The sequence below is a fragment of the Acomys russatus genome, chromosome 16, assembly GCF_903995435.1.
Source record: "Acomys russatus chromosome 16, mAcoRus1.1, whole genome shotgun sequence".
Taxonomy (NCBI): Eukaryota; Metazoa; Chordata; class Mammalia; order Rodentia; family Muridae; genus Acomys; species Acomys russatus.
This window is the reverse complement of record NC_067152.1, coordinates 11,992,182-12,011,353: the sequence shown is the minus strand read 5'-3', so window position 1 is coordinate 12,011,353 and position 19,172 is coordinate 11,992,182. Positions and strand designations below refer to the sequence as shown.

At 47.1% G+C, this 19,172-nt stretch overlaps 1 protein-coding gene across 1 annotated transcript; it reads right to left on the bottom strand.

Annotated features, from left to right (window-relative positions):
- Positions 1-2,245: 2,245 nt before the first annotated feature.
- On the bottom strand, positions 2,246-12,873 carry Chct1 (CHD1 helical C-terminal domain containing 1). Its single transcript, XM_051157809.1, has 6 exons — positions 12,823-12,873; positions 11,089-11,190; positions 10,663-10,838; positions 9,983-10,082; positions 5,661-5,853; positions 2,246-2,465 (listed from the first exon to the last, which is right to left on the bottom strand). The coding sequence occupies exons 1-6, from the start codon at positions 12,871-12,873 to the stop codon at positions 2,341-2,343; spliced, it is 747 nt and encodes a 248-aa protein (XP_051013766.1). The 3' UTR covers positions 2,246-2,340.
- Positions 12,874-19,172: the final 6,299 nt, after the last annotated feature.

The following is a 19,172-nucleotide window of genomic DNA, read 5'->3' as shown; positions in this document are numbered from 1 at the left end:
CCTAATGCCCTCTGCCTTCCACAAGCATGCTATGGCAGGAGCACACAGGCAGTACATACACACACACACACACACACACACACACACACACATACACATACATACATATATACACACACACACATACATACATACACACACACATACATACATAAGTTTGTTGTTTGGGGTTTGGGGTTTTTGTTTGTTTTGTTTGGGGTTTCGTTTTGTTTTTCTTTTTTTGTTTTTGTTTTTCAAGACAGAGTTTCTCTGTGTAGCCTTAAGTGTCCTGGACTCACTTTGTAAACCAGGTTGGCCTTGAAGTCACTGAGATCCACCTGCATCTGCCTCCCAAGTGCTGGAACTAAAGTAAAGATGTGGGTTTTTCAAGAGGGTTTCTTTGTGCAGCCTTGGCTGTCCTGAACTCGCTTTGTACACCAGGCTGGCCTCAAACTCACAGAGATCCTCCTGCTGGGATTCAAGGTGTGTGCCACCCCTGCTCAGCTGGGTTTTTGAGACAGGGTTTCTTTATGTGTAGTTTTGCCTTTCCTGGAACTCACGCTGCAGACCAGGCTGGCCTTGAACTCAGAGAGACCTGCCTGCTGCTGGGATTAAAGGATCACTGCCTGACAAAAAGGGTCTTTTTTTCTAACCTACATAAGGTCATAAATTTGTCATTCTTGCTGCACACGTGTATTGCTTCTGTATACTTTGGGGATATCAACTACTAAATGCACCCAGAGTTGCACAGGTGGTGTAGATGTGTGCTGCTCACTGGGAGGAGACTGGTGAACTAGGAAGCTATCAGTAAAGCCAGTTCACCTGTCCCTCAGTTCCAGCACTTGTTACATAGGAATGCAGATCCAAAGGTAAGCACCCTGTGAGAAGCCAGACATTTGATTTTGCATTTAGTGGGAAACAACATAGTTGTAATATTGGCAACTAATTTTTTTTTTTCTCGAGACAGGGTTTCTCTGTGTAGCCTTGGCTGTCCTGGACTCGCTTTGTAGACCAGGCTGGCCTCGAACTCACAGCAATCTGCCTGCGTCTGCCTCCCAAGTGCTGGGATTAAAGGCATGGGCCAGCACCACCTGGCTGGCAACTAGTTTTTTAAAGTGATGTTGGCAAGTAGAATTCATTGTTGGACATGAAATGCATTAGTAGCTGCCGAGTTTTGGCCACTGGCCCGGATCACCATTCTGTTAAGACTATTAATATTTCTTCTTTGGGATTCTGTTTTTTGTTTTGTTTTGTTTTGTTTTTGTTTTTGTTTTTTCTGAGACAGGGTCTCTCTGTGTAACAGCCCTGGCTGTCCTGACTCACTCTGTAGACCAGGCTTTGTAGACCAGGCTGGCCTTGAACTCACAGAGATCCGCCTGCCTCTGTCTCCCAAGTGCTGGGATTAAAGGCATATGTCACCACACCTGGCTTCTTTTGGATTCTGTTTCAAGCCTCTCCTACTTCCATATTCTTGGTTTACAGTCATCTAGAAATCTCAACACCCATGTGGCATCAGTCCATTCCATTGTATCTCTCTTCCTTTGTCACCACCTGCCCCAAGCTACTCATAAGATGGAATCTAGTCGGGAGCCAGAGGCAAGTGGATCTCTGTGAGCTCAAGGCTAGCCTGGTCTACAAAAGGAGTCCAGGATTAAAAAAAAAAAAAAAAAAAAGGAATCCAGATGGCCCAGAGGCTGCCAGACCTCTCACTAACTGGTTCAACCATCCCATCTTGTGCTTCCCTGTGCCTAACATCCATGGACTGCTTTGTTCTTTTCCCACTGGTCTCTGCTGGCCCTCCACACAGGTGACCACAACTGTCTACTTGGCATAGCTAGGCTATCTTCCACTTAGAAAGTACCTCCAAACATTTTTTTTTCTTTTCAGATAGGGTCTTATTGTGTAGCTTTGGCTGGCCTGGAACTCCATATGTAGATGAGGCTGGCCTTAAATATACAGGGATCCAACTGCCCCTGCTTCCCAAATGCAGAGATTAATTGTGTGACCACCAAGCCTGGCTTCAAACAATTTTTTTTTGTGTGTGTTTTGTGAGACAGGGTTTCTCGGTGTAGCCATGGCTGCCCTGGACTCACTTTGTAGACCAGGCTGGCTTTGAACTCACAGTGACCCGCCTGCCTCTGCCTCCTCAATGCTGGGGTTAAAAGCATGCGCCACCATGCCCAGTGCTTCAAACGTTTTTAAGCAAATAAAAGATGACATTTAGCCAAGTAGAGCAGAATTGTCTGAAGGATTCTTATTTCCCAGCCCATTTATTTATAATAAAAACTGGGCATCCTTTTGATACGGTAACTTTTCTTTACCCTCTTCAGCTCCCTCATGCCCTAGTGTCTATGCAAGTGCTCAGGAGCCAGGGAGAGCTGCCTCCAGCCCAGTGGTCTTCTCGTGGGTCACTCCTGGGAGTTCTGGGCTTTCCTTAATCCTCTTTTTCTTCAGTTTTGGTTTTTCAGGAAGTTTCCTTAAAGAATCTGAAAGAACAGAAGTCAGAGAGGTTCTCAAAGACACCACGACTAGAAAGAAACCTCAGTAACATCTGCAGGGGCAGCAAGAACAGAGTGTCCCTGACGCTTGCTTTTCACTGGAGCCTATAAGGTAGAGAGATGACATCACCCCTGGTTTGTAGGTGAGGATGGCCGGTCAGGCAGCCAGCAAGCACCTGACATGTCTGAAGCTTTATAGCATGCTAGAGTCACAGTCAGGACCAAACCCAGGTCTGCTTGACTTTCCTATGTCCCTCTCAGTTCTCATGACTAACTCCAAGTGCTTTGAAAACACAAGTCTGTTGGCAAACAACACTGCCAATTTTTTAAAAAGATTTATTTATTATGTATACAGTGTTCTGCCTGCACACCTGCACACCAGATCTCATTATAGATGGTTGTGAGCTACCATGTGGTTGCTGGGAATTGAACTCAGGACCTTTGGAAGAACAGCCAGTGCTCTTATCCTCTGAGCCATCTCTCCAGCCCAATATTGCCAAGTTTTAATCAACAACTGGTTTATGGACACAGTGCCAAAGAAACACCACGTCAGTCACTGTAGTGGTAGACTCTGTCCTAGCAGACCACAAAGGATGGGTCTATCAGTGTGATGTGCTTTCTTCCTGCAACAGTGGGGTAGGGGATCCACATAATCTCTAAGCTTTACCATAGTCACCAGCCGTGTGTGTGTGTGTGTGTGTGTGTGTGTGTGTGTGTGTGTGTGTGTATGTGTGTGTGTGTGTGTGTGTGTGTGTGTTACTAGGGACTAAATCCAGGTCCTTACATATGCTAAAAGCATTCTACTGCTGAGCTATGTCCCTAGCTCCCAGCTCCCAGCTCCAACATAAACACACACACAGAAAGGGGAGGGGGTTAATGCATCAAGACTTTCTATCTAAAGTCTGTTTATGAGTTTAAAAAAAAAAAAAGTTGTAAAAAATGCCAAAAGGAAGCAATAGGGAAAGTTGGACCATGGGAAATCCTGACAACCACCTGGTTTCTGCCAACATGTCAGGTAAAAAGGCAGGAAGTTTATTCGGCTGAGATGTAACCAGGTGGAACACCCGGTGTGAGCAGCCAGGGCAGCAGTTACCTCTGAAACTTGAATATGGATTATCCAGTTCTACAAAGTGAAAATGCTGCACCCACATGGTGTAGCCTTGGCTGTCCTAGACTCGCTTTGTAAACCAGGCTGGCCTCAAACTCACAGCAATCTGCCTGTCTCCGCCTCCCAAATGCTTGGGATTACAGGCCTGCACCACCACACCCAGCTCCTTTTTAAATTCTTAAAATTATATTTACTTCTAGAGAGGGTTCATGGCCCAGAGGACAATGTGTGGGAAACAGTGGTAGAGTCCTGGAACCAAACTCAGGTCATCGGGCTTAACGACAAGCATCTTTACCCACTGAGCCATTTCATCAGCCCCATTTGTTTTCTAACAAGGTCTCACACACTGTAACCCAGGCTGGTCCGGAAACTATGTAGTGCAAACTCATGGCAATCCTCCTGACTCAGTCTCCGAAGGGCTGGGATTACAAGCACAAGCCACCATGTGTGACAGTACTTATTCAGTCCCCTTCGTGTGATGTCTGGCTTCTCAGTCCACCACCCACGGCTCTCCTGCTGTACCCTGCCTTAAACCTCTCCACTCGCTTCCCTCACTGCCAGGCCTAGCCTGTCTGCTCATTCTCCACACACTTCCCGCCCTCCTTTGATCTCTTCCACCTGCCTCCTTGTTTCTTTCCTTACAGCTCCCCTGGGCTCTCCGTCCTGTGTGTGGCTTGTCCTTATCAGCATTCCCTTTGCTCCTTGTCTCTGAAGAACTCCTCTCTAAAGGGAGACACTTACTCCCATCTACCTCATCAGGATGCTGCAGGGCTCAACAGGAAAGTGCACAGCGCCTGGCCCAGACACAGGCCGGCAAGAGCGGAGAGCAAGAGCGGAGAGCACGCTCTCTCTCATCCAGGGCTTGTCCATTAGCACCTGAGTAATGCCTGGCCTTAACTCTTTGAGGTCCCATGGTGTGCTCTACTTCCTCAGCTTAAACTATAGGCACCAAGGCCACATGAGGGCCGTCAAAGACAGTTTCTGTGTCTCCCTAGCTGTTTGGCCAGGCTTACTACCACCCCTGATCTGTCTTCACAGCTGCTTCTATGCCCAGTGGGACGGGGAAAGAGATGCCCAAGGCCACCTTGCATGACCTCCAACCTGTGATGCCTTTAGAAGAACCTCTGAGTCCATATGAGGACCACACTGAGTTCTCTGGGTCACCATGCTTGCCTTTGCCTTTCCCAACAGTAGCTAAAAAAGGACAGGCCACTGTGGCACAGAGCCAGATCTAGAAGCGTGGGACTAGATTCATGCCGAGCCGTTCTGTGCCTTATGTCCAGCAGGAGCCCTCCAGGTCCCCACCGTCACCTAGCCTCTTCTTGTTTAGAAGGCTCCATCTCCTAACTCCACAGCCCTTGTGCAGGGAATCAGATATTTTGGTCACCACAGAGGCCAAAGTGGCTGGGGAGGCCTTTGCCCATGCCATCTACCTCCCTGCAAGGATGAGTCTCTTCCGTTTTCCCCTTGTCCCATTCCATCAGAGTGGGCATCCTGCTACTGCTACCCAGACACCTCCTGAAAGTCCATGCTCTCGCCACTTAGAAACTGTTTTCCCCTTGCTTCTAGTCACAATGAGAAAGGGCCTTTACAAAATGTTAACTGAGCCAGGTGGTGGTGGCCCACGCCTTTAATCCCAGCACTCAGGAGGCAGAGGCAGGCGGATCGCTGTGAGTTTGAGGCCAGCCTGGTCTACAAAGTGAGTCCAGGATGGCCAAGGCTACACAGAGAAACCCTGTCTCGAAAAACCAAACCAAACCAAACAAAACAAAAAAAAAACAAGGCACTGTCAGACCTCTGCTGGGGAGATTACACAGAACACTGGAGGAACAGCACTAAATGCCAACAGTACTTGCCTGTGGGTATTGGGTTGTGTTTCTTTGTTGTCAGTCCCCCCACCTCTACTAACCTACATAAATATGTCTGGGAGGAGCTAAAAATAGAAAAGAGACCAAAGAGAGCAGGAAAGGACAGAGGGAGGAGGAGAGCTGTCAGGCTCAGAGAGGAGGCTCTAGCCTGCTCCAGAGAAACCCTCAGACTTGCCCACAGCCCCTCACCCCGGCCGTGAGCATCACCTCCGGGGCCGTTTGAGGACCCTGGCTCCTCCAGCATGACCGCTTCTTGGCCTGGGGCCTGCATCTTGGACAGCCTCTCCTTCATGCCGCTGATGTTTCCATGCAACCCCCAGGCACTGCAGAGCCTCGGAAGACTGTCCTCCTGGTTGGCGAGCAAGGATCTCTCCGGTGCATCCAAGGGGCAGAACGCGACCTGAAATTGGGTCCAGTGTTGAGGAGACACTGAAGAAGAGATGGGCCTAAGTCCTAGAGCAGCAGCAGCCTCACCTAACCCTACCCCTAGCTGCTGAGAGACTATGGACTCTCCCATTTGTCTCGCCAAAAGGCTGGGGTGAGAGTCACAGAAAAACCGAGGCTGTGGGGAGGGCCAGGCTGCACCTGTGTCTTCTAGATAGCCTCTCCATGCTGAGCAGTCCGGCCGGCCCTCCTGTCTCAGGCCACAGAACGCCACGACTAGAGGCGTGTACCGCTGCACCCCAACGTGCGCTTCCTTTGTTTCCTGCAGTGAGTGCTGAGGATAGGAACCAGGGCTTCGTGCATGCCCAGCAAGTGTCTGCTGCCCTCGCACCCCAGCCAGGCTACCTTTTATTTTATGTTTTTTGTTTGTTTGCTTTTTTGTTTGTTTTGGTTTTTCGAGACAGGGTTTCTCTGTGTAGTCTTGGCTATCCTAGACTCGCTTTGTAGACCAGGCTGGCCTCGAACTCACAACAATCCTCTTGCCTCTGCCTCCTTGAGTGCTGGAATTACAGGCTTGAGCCACCATGCCTAACTAATACTAATTTAAACTTTTTTTTTTTTTTTTTTGAGACAGGGTTTCTCTGTGCAACAGCTCTGGCTGTCCTAGAACTCGCTCTGTAGACCAGACTGGCCTTGAACTCACAGAGATCCTCCTGCCTCTGCCTCCCAACTGCTGGGCTTAAAGGTGTGCGCCAACACTGCCCAGCAAATGGCAATGTCTTCTGCTTAGAAAAGGAGTTACTAGACTCAGTCATGGAGTCAAACACCTGTAGGCCAGCTGACTGGATACTGAGGTGGAGGATCACTCATGCCCAGGAGTGAGAGTTAACCTGGGCAACACAGCAGGACCTCAGCCCCTTTTCTTAAAGAAAAGATGGTCCTTGCTAGGCATGATGGCACACGCCTTTAATCCCAGCACTCGGAAGGCAGGGGCAAGCAGATCTCTGTGAGTTCGAGGACAGCCTGGTCTACAAAGCTAATCCAGGACAGCCAAGCCAAAGCTACACAGGGAAATCCTGTCACAAAAAAAACAAAAAAACAAAACAAAAAAAACAAAAAAAAAAAAAAAAAGAAAAGAAAAGAACTGTGTATTGTATGTCTGTAGTCATGAGATATTCTGGGGAGGTAAAACTGAGTTCAGTGAAATGAACAGTTTGCCAAGAGTTCTCAGAAAGGAAGGAAAGGGTGAATAAATGGATCACAGAAGATTGGGGTAGTGTACCTATTCTGAAAGACACTGTAATGGTAGGGACATTTACCACAGATTTATTAAAACCCCTAACATGAGCCAGATGTAGTAATGTAGGCCTGTAAACCCACCTCTTGGAGGTTGAGGCAAAGGCATTGTAAATTTGAGGCCAACCAGGATTCAACAGCAAGACCCTGTTTAAAAGAAGAAACAGGGGAGAGGCTCACAAGGCCCCATACCCCTGAGGATCTATAGACTGCCAATGGTTGCCCAGAAAGGGTGTGTCCCTGTTAAGTGCCCATGTTCTGCAAATAAGCCCTTAAGGGTGTGGCTATAAGTAATCCTAAGTAAATTTATTGGCTCACACACACAAAGATACGAGTAGAAGGGAGTTAGCTGGGAAACGATCAGTAAGTGTGCGTGTGGAGTAGGGTGGGGTGTAAAAGGCGGGTGTGGGAGTGAATATGATCAAAACAAAACCCAGTTGTATAGTTAATATGTTAGTTTAAAAAGTTTTAGGCCAAGCATGGTGGCGCACGCCTTTAATCCCAGCACTTGGGAGGCAGAGGCAGGTGGATTGCTGTGAGTTTGAGGCCAGCCTGGTCTGCAAAGCTAGTCCAGGACAGCCAAGGCTACACAGAGAGACCCTGCCTTGAAAAAACAAGTTTTAGAAATTAAATAGAAACAATAGAAAGTATAAAACACAAAACCTAAATCCTGATGTAAACTCTGGGCTTTCTCTAGGAAGAATCTACTGATGCTGAGTTACTAGTCTCCACAACTACTGTGCCTAAAGAAACTATGCTGCAGAAGCATGGAAGTGCGGGTGGGAGAGCCGGACCCCAGCTTCCCACGGGTTGTCCTTTAAAGTGGTTTTAAGCCCCTACTCACATCTAGGCAATGGACAGGACATTCTCCACAGCAGAGTGGAGAAAGGGAAATGACTCTCACATGAACTCTGGTGCCCCATATTTGACCACGTCCCCTGGATGGGGAGGCCCACTAGCACTCAGAGGAAGGATAGCAGGCTACCAAGAAGAGACTTGATACCCTATGATCATATAGAGGGGGAAGAGGTCCCCCCCAGTCACAGACATAGGGGAGGGGAATAGAGTGAAAGCGGGAGGGAGGGAGGAATGGGAGGATGCAAGGGATGGGATAACAATTGAGATGTAACCTGCGTAAATTAATTAAATAATAAAAAATAAAAATAAGGTGGTTTAAGTCTATTATTATAACTGTGATGATGATTACTTTTTGAGACAGGGTCTATGTAGTCTTGGCTGCCTGGGCCTTGCTATGTACACCAGGGTGTCCTCGAACTCACAGATCACAGCAATCTGCTGGCTTCTGCTTCTCAGAGCTAGGATTAAGATGTGGGTGGGGCCACTGTACCTGGCTAAAAGTCTGTCTGTCTGTCTGTCTGTCTGTCTGTCTGTCTGTCTATCTATCTAATTTTAGCTGATTATAGTAGCACAGTCCCTGAATCCTAGCACTCCAAATGCTAAGGCAGGCAGACTGCAGATCTGATACCCCCTATGATACAGAGTGAGTTCTAGTGATACTTTGTCTCCAAACAAGTAAATAAGGCCCTTTCTTTCTTTCTTTCTTTCTTTCTTTCTTTCTTTCTTTCTTTTTTTTTTTTTTTGAGACAGGGTCTCTCTGTGTCGCCTTGGCTGTCTTGAACTCGCTTTTTAGCCTCCAACTCATAGCAATCTGCCTGCCTCTGCCTCCCGAGTGTTGGGATTAGAGGTGTGCGCCACCACACCTGGCTATTTATTTATTTATTTACTTATTTATTTTTTTGAGACAGGGTTTCTCTAGGTGTCTGTCCTGGAATTTGCTCTGTAGACAAGGCTGGCACACCCATTCCCCCACTTCCACCCCTTTGGCTGGAGAGACAGCCGTGGGTGAAGCCCACTAACTTTTTTTAAAGCTTATAGATATGGTTCAAATTCTACTCCATAATTAAGAAATTACTACTTTTTGCATTTTTTTGGTATGACAGCAAAGAAAAATATTTGATCTTTTCTAAATACATATTTGTATGTTACTGGGGCTTCTGTGTATTTCAACTAAGACAATATATCATAAGACACTGACTACAGAAGCAGACCTGAGAATGCAGCTGCTTCCCTGAGTCAGGCTCTAAAGAGAGCTGCAAAGCGTAAACACTTCTGCTCTTCTGAATCTGTTGCTGTTTTGGACAGCAGTTACTTCTTCATGAATATTTTTTCATAGGATATTTGTGTTTAAAAGAGTTCCTATTTTAACTTTCAAATACTTTAGTAAGTACACACTTAAAATTTCCTTATCTAAGCCTGGCACGGTGACTCATGCCTTTGATCCCAGCAGTCGGGAGGCAGAGGCAGGCGGATCTCTGTGAGTTTGAGGCCAGCCTGGTCTACAAATTGAGTCCAGGACAGCCAGGATTATACACAGAAACCCTGTCTGGAAAAAACAAAAACAAAATCCTTATCTATAATCTCTAGTAGAGTAAATTTTAATAGCTCTAACCACATAAGCATGTCTTTTGGAGTTCTCACTCATTTCAAGTAAACATGCCCCGAGATCAGGGTATCAGTGTGAGGACAGAGCTAAGCCACGTTCTGCTTTCAGTCCTCACCCATGGCCCATGCTGTCCCTGCCCTTGCTAAAACCATGGTGTGGATATGGAAGAGGAACAAATGTCATGAGCTTGGTGGTCCTAGACAGCTCCCTCAGGGCCCAGTGTAAGGGAAGACACAAGCAGTGGCACTTCCTCAGCAGTGTGGAAGGGACGAGGGGGAGGGGGGCTTGGTATCGGAGGCCTTTCACTCCCAGTCCTCCCCTCATGACCTAAGAATGCATCAACTAAACTGCTGCTGGACCTCAGAGGCTTTCTGCCAAGCCTCACCAGGAACTTGGCCGTCTGGTTGGTTTTGGTGTACTTATAGAGCCGTCGAAGCTGCTTCGCCTCTAGTTCTGAGAAGAGGGACACGAATCTCCAGAGCATCCTGTGGAAAGAAACCGAGACCAGACTGAGAGAGGCTGACCAGAGCCTTTTCTCCCCCTGCACTGTCCTGTGACCAGGATCTACCCAGCAGAAAGGTGCACGGTGCCTGCTCAGTCTCAGGGTGAGGAGACAGAGGCAGGGACCAGGACAGAAATGCCATGTGCTGGTATCAAGCACCTGTACACAGCAGCTGTTCACCTAGAGGGGAGAGGGCTCTTCTCAGGAGAGGCTTAAAAATGAGTGTGTGTGTGTGTGTGTGTGTGTGTGTGTGTGTGTGTGTGTGCCACAGTGCATGTATAGATGTCAGACAGCTAATAGCACTGGACCTCTCCTCAGGTCATTGGACTTAGTACCAAATGCCTCACCTCCTGAGGCATCTGGAGGCTCTTGGGAAAAGCTTTTGTCTACTGTGTTGTGTGTACAGCCAAGGGACAATCAGTGCTCCCCTGATGACTAGAGGGGCCTGTTCTTTAAACATCCGCTGTCTTCCCAGATCTTAGCCCTCTCTATGGCTGGAGGATCCCCGGCTATAGCATAATCTTAAATGGAGGTGGGATAAAGAAAGAGAGGAGGGCACCTACTTTTTCCAATGCTTCATCTCCCAAGCTCGGCAGTAATGCTGCAGGAAGGTGTTAATGTGGTCGCCCAGGGCCTCAAGGCTCTCCTTCGTGTACTTTATCCTTTTCTTCTGGGGAAGGTCCTTGGGCAGGTTCAACTTTCTCAGGAACTTCTTCAGAGGCCTCAGGTATTCTTTACACTGCAGAGGTCACAGGCAAGGTGAGGGGCTGAGCGGTGGGGAGGAAAGGCAGGCAGACAGACCCAAGTGCCTGGCACGTCAGCCTGATTGAGGTCCTTACTGGTTCACTAAGGGCTGTGCGGTGACGAGCTCCAGTGAAGGTCCCACCCCACTAGCATCCTGAGTGTGACAGATCAGTGATGGGCTATGGGTCAGAAGCCTCCTGATTCCTCCCAGGCTAGAGGGACAGGGTTTCAGGCTGGCCTCTTACAATTTTGAAGGTGTCCTGGCTCAGGCCCTTGGCATGGCGGACCAGCAAATCTCCGGTGGGCACGGCGCTGGAGCTCCTCTCTAAGCAAAGAACACTCCCCACCTGGAAGGAGGTGGTACAGTCAGTGAGGGGCTTGGTTCTGAGGACCAGTCCTAGCCAGAAATATTGGCAAATGATAGCCAAGCTCTTCTGTATTCTCCCTGTGAGAGGTCAGTGAGTCTGGGTAAGGAAACCCATCTCTGAAAGCCTCTGCTTAGAAAACAGAGAATATTTTACCTATTTATTTCAGAATAATTTTTGGCTATACTTGGAAACTTTTCAAAGCTCCTGATAAACTCATTTTCTTTTTTTAAAGACTTAATTTGTTATGTATACAGTGTTCTACCTGCCTGCACACCTGCATGCCAGAATTTTCCCACAGATTCTGTGACACTGGCTATCATTACCTCTGGTTATAAGCGAGAGCACCGGGACACTGAAAGAATCTGTGACTCCTTACAGAGATGGGCAGAAATTGCTTCTCCTTTCATTTAGTCATGGGCCTTGCACTTACCGAGGGCGCAGGCCCACGTCTTTGCATCTCTAAATTTTAGCATGATGGCATGCATCTGAGGGGCACTCAGTAAAAAAGCATGCTGGTAATAACTGGGGTCTTCTGACACAAAAGTGGAGCAAAGGGAACTGAAAATTAGTTGTGAAAAAGTGGCTATAAAATATTACTAAATTTAGAGAGTAACTTAACTACTAAATTAATATTACTAAAATTTAGAGGATATAGGATTACATTGGTATAATGAGTTTGAACCTTACATTTTCTTTCTTTTCTTTTTTTTTGGGGGGGAGGATTTAAATTTTTGTTGTTATTTTTTGGTTTTGTTTTGTTTTTGAAACAGACTTTCTCTGTGTAGCCCTGGCTGTCTTGGAGCTCAGTCTATAGATCAGGCTGACCTTGAACTCACGGATGTCTACCAGCCTCTGCCTCCTGAGTGCTGGGTTTAGAGGTATGCGCCACCACTGCCTGACTCACACCTCACATTTCCAAAGTCCCTCAGAACAACTGGATTACTAGCAGTTTGTGTTCAGGAGAGGAAGATGGATGTCCAGACCACTCTGAAGGGAAGCTAGGGGAAAGGTGAAGGAAGGAAGGACCGCTTCCTCCCAACTATAGAGAGTGAGGACTCTGGCTGACTCCATAAACACAGCCACACAACTGTACACAGACCATACATAACACATATGAGTGCTCACATAGGCACGCATGCTCACATAAGCAAGGGTAAGCCTTTATGACCAACAGTAAAATGGAAGCTCTCATCATCTCGCTAGAAACACATCTCTGATAAACATGTTTACTACCTATCTGCCCGCCCCTTTGGTTCTGGGAATCAAACCCAGGCGTAAGGCAAGTGCTCTAGACTGCTACCCCCAGCCCAACTGTTGAATTTTTTTTTTTTTTTTTTTTTTTTTTTTTTTTTTTGGTTTTTTGAGACAGGGTTTCTCTGTGTAGCCTTGGCTGGCCTTGAACTAACAGAGATCCACCTGCCTCTGCCTCCCGAGTGCTGGGAACTGTTGAAGGAATTATGTGCTCTTGTTCTGGGGGTGGGGGTGGGGGGCTCTTGCCGAGTCATACACACCACCATTTTCTCTTCTTGTCTCCTTCCTTGAATTTTATGTCCATATAGCTTCCTAAAACCAGCCCCTCCCTGGCTCCTTCACATCCAAGCCTCACTTCACCTTCTCTAGGGGCTTGTGTCCTTCACCCCCTTGCGCATCTGTGCCTTCCATCTCAACAGCTGGGCCGGCAGGCTCCAGCATAGCACTCCTCAGGTCCCCCACAGGCTTCTAACTTACTGCTTCTGTGACCTGAGTGCCCCAGGTAGTGGGCAGGCTGCCTCCAGAACTCGGAGCAAAACCATGGCAACTGCCAACACAGAGCTCAGGGCCCCTGTCTGTCCTGTCCACTCATGCCTCAGGGTGGCCACCAGCCATCTCCTTCACCTGGGAGCTGCACTGGGTAAGTGAATAGGTGAGGCAGGTGTGCTGGGTAGCCAGCCCCCCCACATACCAACAACTCCGGCCGCCCTCCCCCCCGCCCCCGCCCCCCCCCCCCCCGGTCCTCCGCCCCGCCCCCGTCAGCGCTCACAGCTGATCAGGACCAAATGGCACACCTCCGATCAGACACTGCTGATTTTAAACCCTGGTAAGGTTTTTGAAGTACTTTTCCTGAATGGATACCACTCCTGCCTCCGTAGTTACACCGGAGGCGGGGCAAAGGATTATTATAACAGTTCTTTCCAGAACAAAGGACTACGGGATGTGCTGAAAGAGAGAATGGAATATAATCTCTACTGAAATACACTGCTAGATCCTGTAGCCACCAAGTTAATAAACTGATTGTGCTGAGGGATGCTTGGCTTGCTTTAAGGGTGTTTTACAAAAGTACCAGACAGAGTATATTTCATTAATCTTCACCAAGACCTTCCAGGGGGTTAGGTGCCAAGTAGCGACCCTGTTTCCTAATGAGCCTGCGTAGCCGCGGTCCTATCCCTTGCCTCAGGTCCCTGGCCGCTGAAACAGGTACAAGGCTTTTGGTCGGATTACAAGCAGCGCTCTGGCTTCTTCCTTCCGCATGCCGGAGCAAATACTGCCAGCAGCGCCTGGAGCCGCAACGGTGGGCCTAGCTGGTGGGCGCTCAGACGCTCCGGGGCTCTAGTAGGACAGCTCCGTCCCTACCAGGGCACCAGCGCCCCTGTGTCTTTCAGCTGCTAGCCTAGCGAGTTGTAGCTGCAGTTTACTCACTTAAGTCATATATCCCTGGAACGCTGGGTCCATCGCCAGGACCTCTTGGATGTCTTCAGGGACTGGCGATAAATTCCCCTCCTCCCTCCCCCTCCCGCCCCAGTTTGATCATGTTCACCCTCTTTAATGGCCACTGGGTCGGACCGCTGTCGGCCAGTAGCAACGTTTAGCAAACTGTGGGAGGGATGGGGATAATCAAAGTCCCTGCTTCTCTCCCTTCACTTTGAAAGGCCTGTTCCCTGAGGATTATTTTGCAGCTAAGAACAATTATGTTGGTAAGAGGGAAGCAGAAGACCTCCTAGCGGCTGGAGAGATGACTCAATGGTTAAGAGCGTTGGCTGATCTTCTAGAAAACCCGAGTTCAGTTCCTCGTACCCACATGGCAGCTCACACCTGTCTGTAACTCCAGTTCCAGGGGATCTGACACTCTTACACCAATGCACAGAAAATAAAATTAAATAAATTATTAAAACAAAAGAAGGCCTCCTAGACACTTACTAGAGAGTAATAATCGGTAAACTGTAGAACATACATTACCTCTGTCCATCCTAGGGACGGCCCTGAGGAGTGGCAGTCTAGAAACCATTCTGGGAATGTCGTCAGCAGCAGGATAAATAAAATGTTACATCACACATCTGTGCCAAGTGCTTCTACAGCTAAGCCTGCTGAGAAGTGAGAAGCAGCATGCGTGTGGCACAATCCCACTTTTAGATCTACACTGAGAAAGGTGCTGGAGGGTACACCTCAAAAAAAATCAAAGCGGAGCTGGGCTTGGTGGCGCAGGCTTTTAATCCCAGCACTTGGGAGGCAGAGGCTGGTGGATTGCTGTGAGTTCGAGGCCAGCCTGGTCTACAAAGCAAGTCCAGGACAGCCAAGGCTACACAGAGAAACCCTGTCTCGAAAAACCAAAATAAATAAATAACACAGGACTCAGAAGGTTGCTCAGTTGGTAGAGCGCTTGCTTATCATGCAAAAGGACCTGGATTTCATGGCCAGCACCACAGAAAGCAGCCGCACATGCCTGTAATCTCAGCACTCTGGAGGAAGAGGAGGACTGTTTCAAGCTTAAGTTTCAAGCCTGGCCAATCATTTTTTGTGTGTTTGGTAGTTTTGTTTTGTTTTGTTGCGACAGGGTTTCTCTGTGTAGCCTTGGCTGTCCTGGACGTGCTGTGTAGACCAGGCCAGCCTCAAACTCACAGCGATCCACTTGCCTCTGTCTCACAATTGCTGGGATTAAAGGCGTGTGCCACCATGCCTGGCTCCTGGCCAATCTTCTGTACAGGCTGAGTGCTAGTCAGCCAGGCTGTACGGACACTGTCTCAAAAAAAGAACACATGTAGACTTGTACATTACAACCCAAAAGTGAAATGGGATATGAATCAACACTGAAAAAATAGTAAAAAAAAATGATTTTAATAAAGCATATACAAGTCTCTCTCTCTCTCTCTCTCTCCCTCCCTCTCTCTCTCTCTCTCACCCACACCCATACACAAAATGTAAATTTCAAAAGAGAAAATCAGAAGTTTTAGAAACAGCTGGGCATGGCAGCACACACCTTTAATCCCAGCACTTGGGAGGAAGAGGCAGGCAGATCACTGTGAGTTTGAGGCCAGCCTGGTCTACAAAGTGAGTTCAGGATAGCCAAGGCTACACAGAGAGGTGGGGGGCTGGAGAGATGGCTCAGAGGTTAAGAGCAATACCTGTTACTCTAAAGGTCCTGAGTTCAATTCTCACCTGCCACACGCAGGTGTGTTACATGAAGGTAGAACATTGTATTCATAATACATAAATAAATAAGTCTTTTAAAAAAGTTTTAGAAACAAAAGACTGCTCTGGTTTTTTCATTCTCTTCTATGCCCCCCTTTCACTCTGAAAGCCTCCAGGGAGCCCTAAACTGTGGGTGGCTGCTCTGTTCCCATAAGGGCTTTATCATCAAATATGGGGAGTAGCCTGAACAGACAATTGATAACAGCCAGATAAATTCTTGCTTTTGGCACACAGCCTTCAAAATACAATTGGTGAGAATAAAATTACTCCGTAGGGCAAGTCAACTCCTTTAACGGTGTTGCTCCTCACACATATATTTATAAAGCTATCCATAGGGGATAGTGGATAAGAGATTTGCCTCCATGTCTACAGAGGAAAGCCTGTCTTGGAAAACAAATTAAAACTTGTTCTCTGATGCGCGCCCGCGCGCACACATCCACATCCACACTTTAGCCAAAATCAAATGTTTTCTTAAAAGCTCTTCAGCATGTTTATTAGATATCTGTGAGGTGGGTGTGAGAGGGGAGGCCCCCTACTTTGCCCACACTCCATTTTAAGCAGGTTGGCCCTCTCTTCTGAACAGATTGGTCACATAGTAATCACGGGTTAATCCCTACCTTAGGTACATGATGGAGTTTCCAAATTTCTTGTTATATACTGTAAATTAAGTAAACATTGAAAACAGTTCTGTAGTATCTCCTTCAACTTTGCCGCACAGATCTGAAGATCTATGTCCTCTCCTCCTGAGTGGCACAGAAACTATTTATTCCCTCAAAGAACTCACCTCTGTCCCTTTCCTTGATGGAAAATTCAAGGGTATCCTTAGAATTCATCTTATGGCAAATTATTCACTTATGTAACTAAAATTATATCTAGACCCCTAGAAAAGGAAGAAGGACATTCAAATTCTTGTTTTGTTTGTTTGCTTCTTTCTTTCTTTTTTTTTTTCTGAGACAGGGTTTCTCTGTGTAGCCTTGACTGTCCTGGACTCGCTTTACAGACCAGGCTGGCTGCGAACTCTGAGATCCACGTGCCTTGGTATCCCTGAGTGCTGGGACTACAGGAGTGGGCCTTTGCACCCAGCTATAGTACTGTATCAGCAAACAGAGCCTACAGCTCGCAGATGAGGGCCAAGACACCCTTCCTCCAAGGTCACTGGAGTGTGAGTCATTACATAAGATAGGCTTGAGCGGCTCAAGAAAGCTCTGAAACTGTAACAACTCTATGTGAGAACTCATTAAAGACTTTAGGAAGCAGGCTCTAACAGGCATAATCTAGGTGTGTACACCCTTCAACAGTGGTTTTGGGGGTTAGGTAAGTCTTTAAGTCTAAGTCATGGAAGGCCTCAAACAGGCTGAGGAACAGCCCACACAGGGCTAGTGTTGAGAGGAGAGGTGCAGGAGAAGACAGCAAGATACCCAGTCTAACTAGCCGTATTTCAGATCCAAATCAAGTCTCTGTGGAGTGAAGTAAATCCAGAGCTTTCATGACCACAGACAGTGACGTTCAAGGGCTATACCCACCCACCCACCCCCAGCTGAGGACGGAATTAGCTCTGCCTGGGTCAATCCTAGGCATCTGGGCCTGTCAGAACAGGCAGTAAGGCCTTACCTCCCTGCCGGACAGGCTCTAGATCCCTCCAAGTACACAGGCCGTAAACAACTCTTTATCTCCACTACTGCTACTCTCCAAACAGTTCTTAAAGCATATTTTGTAGTTATTTTCCCTACTTTTAACTGAATATCTGCTGTAGTTTTCCATTTAGTGAAGCTTTTGACTTAATTTTGCTTTTTTGTTACAATATGTTTTTTTGTTGTTGTTGTTACAATGTTTTAATTTGGGCTTCTTGCTCTAAAAATATCTTGTCAGGGTATTAAAATAACACTGCAGAATGGCAACCTCAGAACTTGGGATCATGCTTCTAAATAGTCTAATAATATGCATGTGTCTGTGATGCTGTCAAATGCTGGGCCTAAGGAAGTCTACTCTATTTTTACAGGAAGATTTTCTTTCTTGAAGTGAGGTTTAGCGAGATGGGTCAGAATGAATGCAGTGAGCAAACACTTGAGCTGATGATTTTAGAGAGGGGAACAATTCATGTATAGTTTTTGCAACCATTTCTCTCAGGAACTGGCTTTTGCCTCCCCTCCTCCAGAGGGCTGGATTTTGTCTGCCTCCCCGCAAGCCCAGATTGGTGGTTCTTTCAGCAGTGCTAATATCAATGCTTGTAGACTGTGAAAAAAAAAAATCACCTTTCAGATGTTTAGACTCAGAATCCCTCAAGATGGAGTGATGCTTTAATAGACGTTCTTCTCATTAGGCAAATTTGGAAACTTTGGTATGGTGGGTTTAAGCCCTCAGTTTTTCCTTCTATGGATCCCATTGAGTGACCTGTAGACTAGTATTTCTCTAGAGTTGGGTCACTAGTGCTGATTGTTAACTTTTCAGATTGTGTGTACTGCATCTCCATGATAGAATTTTTTTTTTTTTTTTTTGAGACAGGGTTTCTCTGTGTAGCCTTGGCTGTCCTAGACTTGCTCTGTAGAGCAGGCTGGCCTCGAACTCACAGCAATCTGCCTGCCTCTGCCTCCCAAGTGCTGGGATTAAAGGCGTGCTCCACCACCACCTGGCTTCCCAACTCTATTTTTATTCATGGCACCTTCGATAACTGGATGTTGATTTATAATTTTTGTATTACACTGATGTGTGGTATGCGTATGGGAAAAGTTAGTGGTGTGTGCCTTTACTCAATGAGCCATCTTGCCAGGCTCCTTTAAAAAAAAAGAGAGAGAGAGAAGGCAATTATGGTGGGTCATGACTTTAATTCTAACACTCTATAAGCGGAGGCATATAGATTTCTATGAGTTCAAGGCCAGCCTGGTCTACATTGCAAGTTCCAGGCCTGACAGGGCTACATAATGAGACCTTGTCTCATTAAGCAAACAGCTTCAGATACCCCAGGCCGGCCTTTGATCTGGAATTTCTGATTCTTTTGCCTGTTCCTTCTGGGTGCTGGGATTACAGACATACACAGACACACTGTGCTTCATGAAGTGCTAGGAAATTTAACCTAGGGCTCTGTGCATGCTAGGCAAGCACTCTACCACCTAAGCTACAACCCCAGAGAAATACTAGATACACAACAACAGAATTCCCAAACTCTGCTTTGTAGCCGCGACGTCTCCTCTCTCCAAATTTCGGCATTTACCAGTATGACACTTACTCTAAACCCCAGTTTCCTCAACTGCAAAATAAACTAATAAAAACCTGCCTAACAGAGATTCTCTGAGGATTAAGTAAAGCTCAGGAGGGTAAAAGGGCTCATCGATGTGTTCGCTACTTGGTGTGTGACTAGCATATGTTCCCTTTTGCCAGAGACCACTGAAGGTAGACCCCTGTTTAAATCAGCAATCCATGATCCCAGTTTCTAGGCCAGGACTCACAAATACTTGTTGAGTTGAATAAATGATTGAGCGGGTAGATGTTCCTGGTACTAATGAAGAAAATGTTAATTGCTG